The 12,096-nt window shown below is 43.0% G+C and overlaps 2 protein-coding genes across 2 annotated transcripts; both read left to right on the forward strand.

The window, feature by feature from the left end:
• The first annotated feature begins 8,045 nt into the window (after window positions 1-8,045).
• On the forward strand, window positions 8,046-9,562 carry LOC309713647 (uncharacterized protein). Its single transcript, XM_082545442.1, has 3 exons — window positions 8,046-8,160; window positions 8,368-8,492; window positions 8,990-9,562. The coding sequence occupies exons 2-3, from the start codon at window positions 8,389-8,391 to the stop codon at window positions 9,414-9,416; spliced, it is 531 nt and encodes a 176-aa protein (XP_082401568.1). The 5' UTR covers window positions 8,046-8,160; window positions 8,368-8,388; the 3' UTR covers window positions 9,417-9,562.
• A 1,206-nt stretch (window positions 9,563-10,768) lies between these two features.
• LOC309712258 (DELTA-stichotoxin-Hcr4a-like) lies at window positions 10,769-11,853 on the forward strand. The gene is made up of 3 exons (XM_082542920.1): window positions 10,769-10,871; window positions 10,991-11,111; window positions 11,276-11,853. Exons 2-3 carry the CDS (start codon window positions 11,008-11,010, stop codon window positions 11,724-11,726), a joined length of 555 nt encoding a protein of 184 aa, XP_082399046.1. The 5' UTR covers window positions 10,769-10,871; window positions 10,991-11,007; the 3' UTR covers window positions 11,727-11,853.
• The last annotated feature ends 243 nt before the right edge of the window (window positions 11,854-12,096 follow it).

A 12,096-nucleotide genomic window follows, 5' to 3' on the forward strand; every position in this document is an offset into this window, starting at 1 on the left:
CGCATGTACAAGATGTGGGAGGTGGTCTTTCCACTGTACTTTTTCCTTTTCGGTTAATGTTCTCAACATCTGGAGTATTGTCCTGTTGAGACGTTCTGAAGGGTTACTTTGAGGATGGTAAGGTGATGTTCTAGAATGTCCGACACCAGATAATTTCTGTAGTGTCCTGAACAGTTCATTCTCAAATTCACGACCCTGGTCGTGATGTAGTTTGGATGGGTATCCAAATCTGGGTATGAAATCCTGGAAAATCCGTTCAGCAGCTGTTTTCCCACTCTTGTTCCTTGTGGGGTATGCTTGAGCAAATCTAGTGAAATGGTCAATTACCACGAGAATATACTCATACCCTCCACGGCTGGCTTCCAAATGCAAAAAGTCAATACACACCAGTTCTAAAGGGTAGTCCGATCTTATACTACCCATGGGAGCCCTGACGTGTGTTACTGGTTTCTTGGACATGATACAGGGACACTTCTGGGTCACATAGGCTTCAATGTCCTTAGCCATAAAGGGCCAATAGAATCTGTCCCTTGCGAGATGTAGCACTCGGTCTGTCCCAACATGACCCATCGTGTCATGTAAATGTCTTAATGCTAAAGTCCTGTACTTGGCAGGAAGCACTAATTGTCTTCTGTCACTGGTACATCTATACAAGAGGTCATTTTCAAGATGTAATTTACCCCACTCGTGGAGGAGTTTATGGGCAGTTCCTCTTACCATCTTGCGTATTTCATCTGTCAGTTTTGCTCCATCTAGTTTCAGCTTGAGGATTTGGCCAATGGCTGGATCCTCTCTTTGAGCTTTAACTAGATCATCATGGCTGATGCTCAGCGAGTTGATATGAGGCTGCTGATGGGGGTCCAGAGAAGAGATATTGAGCATGGCTACCCAAGCAACATCTTTCTGTCTGGCCACCTGGCTTCCATCCCAGACTGCCTTCACTGCCTCATCTGGAAATCCCTCTGTACAAGCAGTTTCATATTTCTCTATATCCAAGGGGAGACGAGAAAGAGTGTCTGCGTCTACATTTGACTTTCCTGGCCTGTATCTGATGTCGAACCGGAAATCTGAGAGCTCTCCAACCCACCTATGTCCCACTGCGTTTAACTTTGCGGTACTCATTACATAGGTTAGGGGGTTGTTATCTGTATAAACTGTGAAGTGTGGGGCATAGTACAGGTAGTCACGGAATTTTTCACATACAGCCCATTTCAACGCAAGGAACTCTAATTTTCCACTATGCAGGTGGTAATTGCGTTCTGCTTGTGTCAGAGTCCTAGATCCATAGCCAATTACTCTCAATTTCCCATGTTGACGCTGATACAGGACAGCTCCTAAGCCCTGGTCAGATGCATCTGTATGCAATGTGAAAGGCAGGCTAAAATCAGGATATGTCAGAACAGGGGGGTTGGTGAGGAGGGTTACCAACTGTTCTAACGCTCTCTGGTGTTTTAGAGTCCACTCAACGTGCTCTCGAGAGGACAGCTGTGAGTGTTTGCTGTTTCTCACAGATTTTGGACACTGAGTTTTGCCTGGCTTGGTCTGAAGGAGTTCATAGATTGGTTTAGCTATCCGGGAAAAATCCTGGATATACGAGCGGTAGTAGCTTAGAAAGCCTGCCAGCTTCCTCACATCACCAACTGTTTGAGGTGTCTTAGATGTCAGGGTTTTGACAGCCTCCAGGTCTGCCGGGTCTATTCTGACTCCTTCAGCGGACACAAGCCGACCCACATATCTGACTTCTTGTTTGAAGAGGTCACATTTCTCCGGCCTCAATTTTACTCCATGTTCTTGGAGTGCCTGGAGAACCTTGCGGAGGGTCTCAACATGGTCGTCAAATGTTTTTGCATAGCAAAGTACATCGTCGAGGTATGGGATGCAACATTCATCTCTAAGAGAGCCAAGCATCTCTTCCATGCTCCGCTGAAAAGCAGCTGGGGCATTTGTGAGACCAAATGGGATGCGAACCCATTCATAAAGACCCCATGGTGTTATGAAGGCAGTGAGGTGGCGAGAGCCCTCAGCTACAAAACCCTGGTGGTAAGCTTTTCCTTGGTCTAAGATGCTAAACCACGAGTACCCACCCAGAGTATCAATCAGATCCTGTATCCTGGGCAGTGGGTGTCGATCAGGAACAGTCTTTTTGTTCAGAAGGCGATAGTCTATGCATAAGCGTAAACTGCCATCTTTCTTTCTGACACAGACGACTGGGGCGGCGTACGGGGACTGAGACTTTACTATCCAGCCTTTTACCAAAAGTTCTTGTATGTACTCCTTAACCTCTTTAAAAAGTGGCTTAGGGATGGATGAGTAGGTTTTCTGAACAGGGATATCATCTTTCAAGTTGATTGCCATTTGCAAACTGGGTATGCATCCTATATCACTACTGTCACGAGCAAAAGCCCCAGCTTCCTCGCAAAGCATTTTGTTAACTTTTGCCTGTTGTTCCTCATTAAGATGGCTGATGTCGACAGGAGGCTGCCATAGGGGTAAGTTGGTATGAGTAGATGTAGAGGTGGCACTATTGGCTGTCACTGTGGGCTTAGATTCTCCTAGTGAGTCCATTGTAATCACCTTCTCAACAGAATGAATACTGCCAAGGGCTGTTTTCCTTGGTAGTGTGATGTTATGTTTTGTGTTGTTGCCCACAGGTACCTCTACAAAGGGCCTCTTGGTGCTTTGCACTTCAAGCAGTCCTTCACAGACATCTAGCTCAGCAAACTGTGTGTTGTTATCATCAGGCTCAAAGAGGAAAACAGATTCGGACAGGTTCATGGCAGGTGAGACTGGACACTTAACCCAAATCACCTGACCCGCTGGAATAAGGGTGTCATACCTGCCAGTCCGCAGGCGTCCACATTGTGCAGGGGCTTCATCAGCCTTGATGAGGTTTACCAGGAGCTCTGCCTTTTCTGTTGGTATTGACATGGCATTGCAAAGCAGGGTGACGAGAGTTGGCATGAACCGTCCTGGTTGTTCCTGCACAAGTTCCTCCATCACATTGAAACCCAGCAGCGGTCTCTCCAAAACAAAACTGCTTACAAGAAAAGGCACAGTTATTGACAAATTAGGGTCTTCATTCCCTCTCAAATTAACTGTGATTGGCACCCAGCCATCAAATGGGAGAGTGTCACCATTCACAGCACGGACTTTTAACTCTTCTTCATTATCAATGACTTCATCAAGTGACCTTACAGGTGTATCTGGTAGATACTTATTTTTCCACTCTCTGTCAATCATGCTCACTTGAGCTCCCGTGTCCAACAAAGCACTAACTGCTAAACCATTTAGATGGCACTGGGTGAGTGCTTTTTTTCCAATTAGTTTGGCTAATTTTTCACTTTTACTGTTGGGTGAACTGCCAAGAAGTATAGCAGATTTATTTTCTTGGTTATTCTGTCTCTGGGTTGGCACTACATTATGTTTGGTGTCAGCGTCACACTTTGCCAAACTTACAGCAACAGTCTCACTAGTACTACATAGGTCAGATTGGGACGGAGAGTGGGACACGGTCACTGTTTGTCCCATGACAGGGACCGGCTCCCATTTCCCTGACGTATTGTTTTCTTCATGCAGCCAACTGCGCGGTGGCCTTCCTCACCACAGTGAAAACAGTGGGGACAGTCGGGGCGGTCTTGTTCTATGCACTTTTCACAGCCATACTTTCTTTCTCTGTGGTGATCGGTTTTGATTTTCTTGTACTGGCTGCTCTGTTCAGCTGTTATTTGTAGTGACTGTGTCATTTGTTCAACAATGCTTGCAAGTTTTTCGACTTTCTCTGACAGCTGCTGGATCATATCCACCTTAGGTCTTTTTCCTGCATTTTCCTCTTTCAATACAGGACACTGCATACCGTTAATCTCAACTTGTGTGCTGTGCACATTGGTGTTTCTCTGACGGGTGACTGATCCTAGACGACGCTGTCTTTCACTTTCATCACTCATTACTTTCTTCATTTGTTTAAGGATAGTCTCATCTGTGACATTGGCATCTGCAAGGAGTGGCTTTAACTCTCTACGAATGTCACTATGTTTGTGGCCCAGTCCTTGATACACAGTATGAAGAAATACATCCTGAACTGTACTGGCTGAGTACTTTACATCTGAGTTGGTATGCTTCGAGGTGAGCAAGATCTTTTGTTTGAGACCTATGACTCGATACAGAAACTGTTGTGGTGTCTCACTGTCACTTTGTTTGGTGCACATGAGTTCCTGAAAGAGTTCTGTGTTGTTTTGCTCACCAAGGTGAGAATGGAGGAAGTCTTTAAGCTCCTCTACTGTCAGTTCATCCTTGTTCATTAGCATGTCTTTGAAATTACCAGGTTTGATAACTCTCATGACAGCCCTCACAATTTCGGCATCATTAAACTGTTCTTTGAGACCCTCTTCAATCTGGCGGCAGATGCTGTTATAACTAATGTCTGATCCCTGGTCTCCAATCTGGCCCCCGTGAATCTTAAACTCCCTGCGATGGAGGTAAGACAAGTCTCTTAGGGACACCACCTTGTCATGTCTCATGGGTGCTTGAGTTTCAACTAAGCTGTCATTGTGTGGTGTGCTTCTACAATGAGCCTGTGATGGTGTCTGAGAGGTGAGTTGAGAACCTGATGTGGGCATGTACTGCTTAATTTTCTTAGAGAGCTCTTCGTAACTGAAGAGTATTTTTTGTAGTTCTATATCACGTTGGGAAACAGCAGTAGAGCTGGTATTCTGGGTCACACTGTCAGTTACTTCTGTACCACTATTATGACCATCTTCTAAAAACATTGCATTAGTTGGACTCATTTCAACACTGACATCATGAGGCTGAGCATTTGGACATAGATCACATGAATCATTACCAGTGGCAGCCTGTATCTGCAAATCAGAAACATGACCCTGGGTAACAGCATCAACAACATCTTTCAGTGACAATAAGTGTGACATGCCCTGATCTTCTGACTCTAATAAAGCCTTACTGCACATGAAACCACTGATGTACTCGAAGCAGCTGTCTTCATCCCCTGACTTAAGGCAAGACTGATCCACTCCTGGCACTGGACCCAGAGACTTGGCAATCTGGAACAGTTCATCAGCAGAGAGGGTGAGAAGGTCTTTCTTGATGGCCCACACCAAGCTCCTCCTCTCACCCTCCGCCATGGTTGCTTCCCTATCCCTTGCAGTGGGTCACACAATGTCAGCTTTCGTACAGTTTTTGCCTTGATGGGGGATGGTCCGAGCACCAAGCAGCACCAAGCAGCACCAAGCAGTCCTTATTTATCTTTTTTTCCTTACTACTTGTCCATTGCGCTAGTTGTGACACATGGCCAATGCATTTCCTGCACAATCAGTAGCATCTATTCTCCATCAGGCAGCAGCAGGTGTAGGTAACAACCAGCAGACTGGACTTGTCGGTGTTTTCTTGCCACTCTTGGCCCAAAGTACCGGTATTACTGGATCAGCTCCCAGCCTCAAAGGCAGGACTGATCCCGGACGAGCCCCCAGAAAACTGTTACAGGTACCGGGTGGCAGCACCTGTAGACAGCTATATATGTGTCCTGTAAACAGGAAAGAAATGATCAGACAGGGAGACGTGGCTTGCCGTTTCCTGAATACTCCGCCATTATTTATTCAAATTCACAATTATGCACTCCTTTCATTACTTTTACAGTATTACAACTGTGTATTTACTTATTCTTAACATAGCTCACACACACATTCTCCATAACACATTCCAATGTTATAAACATGACCAATTTTCTTGTAAGACTTGGTTCAAAATGAATTCCAACAAGACAAATCTATAAATCTCAAATAGCTTGAAAGAATGGTATAATCAGCACCATCTTGACATGTGCACTGAATTCACGGAAACACTTTATGGCAGAAACAAGATACTAAAACAATACAGGATAACGGTGGAGCCGATCACTAACATCACAGAGCATAGGAGGTGTGCGACCCAAACTAACATGCTAACCTTAGCATGCTGCTAAAGCCGTAAACAAATACTTACAAAAGTGTAATTTACTGTACTACACAATGTTGTACGCTTTCACTTTCCAACCGTAATGGTTAGTCTATGCTATATAATGGATGTGATTGCTATTATATTCTATTTCGGGCACGATACGAACCTGTAAACAGGAAAGAAATGATCAGACAGGGAGACGTGGCTTGCCGTTTCCTGAATACTCCGCCATTATGAGAAAACAGCGCGGAGCATGCGCTTCAGGCTGCTAACAACAGGCCAAACCATGGTCTCACACTGCCACCTATTGGTATAAAAATGAAGCGTCCACTACAAATATCCCAGGGTAGTTACCAAGTTTCCTGTTACAATTACTGTAGTTATTTAGGGCATTTCCAAATGGAAATATCACTTACATTGAAAGTGAAATTACTTAAATTAATTCACATAAATGTGATCACACATTAGTGAGTATCACACAAACATGATCAATTATCATTTAAAAAAACTTCTTACTTCAGGACTTTATACACACAGTGACCACAGGATGGTGTTACACACACACACACACACACACACACACACACACACACACACACACACACAAATAAGACTGGCAGCAACGCAATTATCATTTATCAGCCTTCCACCTGCCTTCCTGTGTATTATAATCAAATACATAGCTATGTAACCTCCAACTGCATACAGAGAAACTCAATACAAGTCAGCATTAAAACAACTCTTCTAATACATATCGATTATAGGAACGTTAAAAAAAGACTATTAGTACAGATTTCCTATTATAGAACAATAACCATTTATGAAACTTTTTTCTGGTGAAAGCACTACATGTTCATGTGTCACACCTTATCAGTCATTCAAAGAACGCAACATCTGGGGCTCAAGGTGTCTCCTGAAATCTCCAACAGGCTCATTTTTTAGTTTAGCATTCGCTTCCATATAGCAGACCTGCTATAGGCCTCACCTTCGCTATTTGAAGTCACTGAACTGAACCTCACAACTCTGCTTGTGCTGTGTTTTACTGACAGTTCAATAGATCTGTGCTTCTTTCAGATATTTTAGTTCTAGTTTTAATGTTTTTATTAGTTTGTCCTTTAATTAGGTCACACTTGTCTCGGTGCGCTGCAGTGTTAGTTTAAAATAGTTGATAGGTTCTTTTACTATCTTAAATCCAGTAGTCCCACCAGTGGTGACCGCCCCACTGTCTGTCTGTGGTAGAAAACTTAAGAAAAGACATACATGGTAATCGGAGCACTAGGTGCAGTGACTCCCAAGCTAGGCGAGTGACTCCAACAGATCCCAGGAACAACAAAGGAGATCTCTGTCCAGAAGAGCGCAGTCCTAGGAACATCTAAGATACTGTGCAGGACCCTCAAGCTCCCAGGCCTCTGGTGGAGGAGCTTGAAGGATAGCCTGCCCGCAGGGGTGGGCGGGGAACTTTTTTTAAAAATTGTTTTTACTAAAGCCGCATGTATTTATAGTCCTGTTGCTCTTTTTTTTTGTCATTTACCATTTCTTTTTGGTCACTTTGTGCTCCATTTCTATTTGGTTCTCATTGTTTGTCTTATTTGTACTTTTGCATGTTTATGCAGTAATTCTGCTTTTGTATTGTCATTCTGCAATTATTTGTTGGGTCACAGCAATCTGTAATCCCTCTTTGTGTTTTTAGTCATAATATGTCTGAATGTGAACTGCTGGGCTGGTAACTTTTCTGCTTTCTCACTTCCAGTTTTTGCATGTTGGGACAGGCTGCGGATTCAAACATCAAGGACAAACAAATATTTAAACATCCAGACCTTTAAAAAAGGATGTGTTGAATTCATTTGTGTCCATGAATCATGAAACTGTTGCAAGAATGTTAAATCTCCTGTGAAGAGACAGACTGTGGAAACTCCCCCCAAAGAAAAGCAGAATTTCATGTCAGCTGCAAAGATAGACCGGTTCAGGTGGTTTAAGGATCGTGAGGTTTTGGGTCCAACTCTGCACTCGTTACCAGACTCGCAGGTACATGTGAAGTGATCACATACTGTTTGATTGAAAGCAGAGAGAAAGAGAAAGGCACGCCCACTTAACTGAAGCTCATGTGTTAGGTGTGACAGAGAGGGCGTGACTTTAAACTCATCTCCAAATCGAAGTCCGACCTGTTTTCAGAGGACTCTCTGCCATCCTGTGTGTGTCACCTAACGCGAAGTAAGTGCTCATTTCTGCAGGTGTTTTTGTCAGTTTGTGAAATTAGTGAATACAGATATTTAATAGTGACTTTTTGGCTATATGTAATGTTTCGTGTTTACTTCATCTTCAGTTCATATTCCAGTGTTTATTTCAGCAGGACAGCTAAAACATTTCATGACAGAGCTTTGCTGCACTTTGCACGGCTCACACCTGTTTTTCTTGTAGCCGTTACCAGCAGTCGTCACCATGGCTGAAAATGCAGAGGCCCACTCCACCACTCTTACCACCAATCGCAACTGCACCATGGAAATCACCAACATCACCACCGCCTACTGCCTCGTCAACCCAAAGTAACACAGCCCAAACTATTTCTCTTTTACTCCAGCATAAAGTTTTTGATTTCTTTGCTTATGTAAGAGAGCATTTATTGTTTGCAGTTAAACAAAAAAAAAGACATTTATCTTTTAAAATTTCAATGCCCGTGTGATGCAAAATTATCAAAAGTCAGACAAAAAGACCTGTCTATCACTCTTTAACACAAGTTATTTCTGCCATCCATCATTTGTTACTTTGTATCCTTGTGGTTTCTTGTGTCTGCATTTTAATTGTAACCAATATTTTTTTACTGATGTGTAAAAAATGGCCAGAATGATATTTGCATGTCCTTTGATATTTAAACATTAGTCCTGTTGAGTCTGCAGTTGATGAGCTTGCACCACCTCCAGCAGTGCCAGTGTTAAATGTCTGATGGCATCAACAGTCAGGAGGATATTGCACAGTTGACTGTTTTTACATCGAGGTGCATTAATAAACCTTTGATCGTTTCCTCTGCCCTCCTTCCTTTCAGGGTTCACATGGAAAGTGGCTTCGCCCACAGCCCTCCGCAGCCCACCGTGCGCACCACTAAGACAGAGGTGTGCTCTTTCACCAAGGATGACAACACAGCATCAGGTGCTGCGGGTGTGCTGACCTATGACCTGTTTGACATGCGCAGCCGCCGCTGCGATGGCATTGTGGCCATCATGTTCTCCGTGCCGTTCGACTACAACTTCTACAAGAACTGGCTCGGCGTGGGCGTCCTTGATAAATCGAAAGCTGTCGACAGCAAGTTGTTCAACTACATGTACAACGACAAGAACTGCAGCGACTTTGTCCGCTACGAGGCCAAAGGCTCAGGGCTGGTGTTCAGAGGCAAGACGGTGGATGTGAGGGCATGTATGTCCGATGAGGGCAAAGCTATTGTTAAACTGGAGCTGTATGACAGGATGGGCTAAAGAGTCTGGTTGTATTAGGTGTGAGAATAAAATGTTCGCAAACAAATGTGTCGAGTGTATTTGCTGATATTCCTGAAAACCAAAGTGCAAGTTGTCATCCTTATGGTTTAGAGGTGCTTTAAACAAATAAAAAACAATTCAACTGACTTGTTGTCCTCTGTGTTTCTTTGTTCAATCTAAAAATAAATTGTTGGACATGACTTCAAATGTTTGCATGCAAAAGTGAATAAAAATGTAGCTAATCATTCTCAACCCTTAACCCAGCCTGTGACTTGTCCCACTATTTTCCAGTTATTTACTGAGGAATTTCTTCTAAAGTTTAAGTTCACTGCTGACAACACTTCCTGCTTACTAATGGTACGACGGAACAAAAGAGTATAAAACTGCAAAAAATACTATAAGTATTTTAAAATAATGAGTGTTTTAAAAGAGAGGAAAAGGGAGTTGGGATCATCATTAGTTCTTCCTCAAATTGTAGTCTTTACTTTTATCTTACTATCTAACTTATTATCTCATCCTTAAGACATCGTTTTCACTGTTGTGAGCCATTGTTATGAAGCTAATATAAAAGTTTTCAAATGATATAGTATTGAATAAGTGTCCTAACCTCCCCAAAAGTATTAAGGATGCATGCTTTATTCTAGAGCATCCTAATCTCTAATCTAAATGCTATTTCCCTGTAAAATCATCAGATGTTCATCTCTGACATGCTGCTCCTGTAATCTGCTCTGGACAGTCACACAAATACAGGCCACTAACATTACCCTGCTGTGGTATTTTGTTTGGTCATTGCATGTAATTTTATTGAGTTATTTAATATATCTTTTTAATAAGTTATGTTTAATGTTTAGTGCCTATGGCCACGGTGTATCACATCTTTTCTTATCTTGACAAGGATGAATAACTCTTCCTGTTCTTCCAATGGGATTACACAGTAATATTAGGAGTGCAGGGTCTATTATAAAGTATTATAACCTCTCCTTATTGGAATTTTTTAAGTTTAAAGTTAATTTTCTTGTTGGTTTGGATTGGGGAATAGGTTATTCATCAACCTTTCAACAGACATGTTTCAAACTGTCTAAGCCCTCTGCAGAGACGAAGCATGTTTGTTTCCTCATGCAGACAATGGAAAAACAAAATCACAGACCCAGAAAGAAAAGGTGTAGTGCAGAAAAATCCCACAAACCTCAACAAACCAGTTCGTAGTTTCACAAATTGACAGCAGTGTGAGAACAAAAAGACTACAGTTATCCTGTGCTGTTATTGTTAGCTACACCCTTTGCTTTACACCTCTGCAGACATGCGATGGGAAGCAACATGGGAGGTGGATGCATGCTTATGGGTGGAGACACCTTTGGGTGCAACGCATTCCCCAACGAGACTCATGTAAGAGCTGAACTCAGTGTCTCAAATCTGTCCAAGCACGAGTCAGCTACGTACCAGTGATCCCGACAGGTAAGACGCTTCATTCCTGCTCAGTTATTTGAGGGTTTCAGATGGATTTGCATTTTTATTTCAATTGGTTAAACTCATTCACAGATCTGCAGTTTACACTTCTGTTCTGTCTGTCACAGCCTTTAGAAGCCACACCATGAGTGAATCTGCAGAAGCTTTGGCTGCCGCTGTCGAAAGCCGAAGGAACGTCACCATAGAGATCACTAACCTCACCAACAACTACTGCCTGATTGACCCTAAGTATGTCCAAAATAAATACACTTTTGCTCACTTTGTCTGTACAGATTAAAGTTAGAATATGCTTTACGTGCAGCTTGACAAATATCCAGTTAGGAAAATTCATTTTCAAATTTTGCTTCCTGCTTTCATTTTTTCCTCACTTTTGCTGCTGTTAAAAATTAAAGGCTTTTCCTGGAAAGTGGCAGCTGCCGCAGCCCCCCACAACCGACTGTACGTCCACAAAAGACTGAAGTGTGCAACTTCGGCAAGGGCAAAGCCAAAGCCACTGGGGCAGTGGGCGTGCTGACCTACGACCTGTTCAAGAAGGAGCTCAACAGAGCCGATGAGACACTCGCTATAATGTTCTCTGTGCCATATGACTATAACATGTACAAGAACTGGTTTGCCTTGGGAATCTACAAGAAGGGCAAAGAGTGCAATGAGAGCCTGTTCAAAGAGATGTATTACAACAAAGAGCAGGTGGGATTCGTGCGGGTGGAGGCCAAAGGCTCCGACCTCACCTTTGAGGGCGGGAGCCTGGACATCAAGGGTACCATGTCCCCCCTGGGCAGGGCCATCATGAAGGTGGAGATCTGGGACAAGCTCTTCACTCCCCACATGCAGCAATCTTACTGAGTTGTTGATTCATGTTTGTCAGAGTAAACCTGCTTGAAACACCACCGTGTAGCCAATTGTACACCTGTGCTACTGTATTACCTGTAAATGCAATAAATTCTTACTAGTCTGATGTGATAAAACACAAGTGTCAGTGATCATTTGACATGAAATACACACAACGACACACCAGTTGGGTTTAACTTGTGGAGCAGGTGACTGAGTCTGTTACTCATTACTTTGATTGGGGCATGAAGTACAAACAAAACCAGCAGGTTTGGGAAGTAATTCATTACAGTTACTCAAGTACTGTGTTTGAATATAATTTTAAGAGTCAAGCTTTACATTTTTAATCATCTGTGGAATTTTACAACATTTTGATTCAGACAGT

The sequence above is a fragment of the Aulonocara stuartgranti genome (genome assembly GCF_965226115.1).
Source record: "Aulonocara stuartgranti genome assembly, chromosome: 8".
In the NCBI taxonomy this organism is placed as follows: Eukaryota; Metazoa; Chordata; class Actinopteri; order Cichliformes; family Cichlidae; genus Aulonocara; species Aulonocara stuartgranti.

Excerpts from the sequence above, each read along its gene's own strand:
- LOC309712258 (XM_082542920.1), top strand. The coding sequence starts at position 11,008 with ATGAGTGAATCTGCAGAAGCTTTGGCTGCCGCTGTCGAAAGCCGAAGG. Across the intron at positions 11,112-11,275 it reads TACTGCCTGATTGACCCTAA|GCTTTTCCTGGAAAGTGGCA; the intron begins GTATGTCCAAAA and ends TAAAAATTAAAG.
- LOC309713647 (XM_082545442.1), top strand. The coding sequence starts at position 8,389 with ATGGCTGAAAATGCAGAGGCCCACTCCACCACTCTTACCACCAATCGC. Across the intron at positions 8,493-8,989 it reads TACTGCCTCGTCAACCCAAA|GGTTCACATGGAAAGTGGCT; the intron begins GTAACACAGCCC and ends CCTTCCTTTCAG.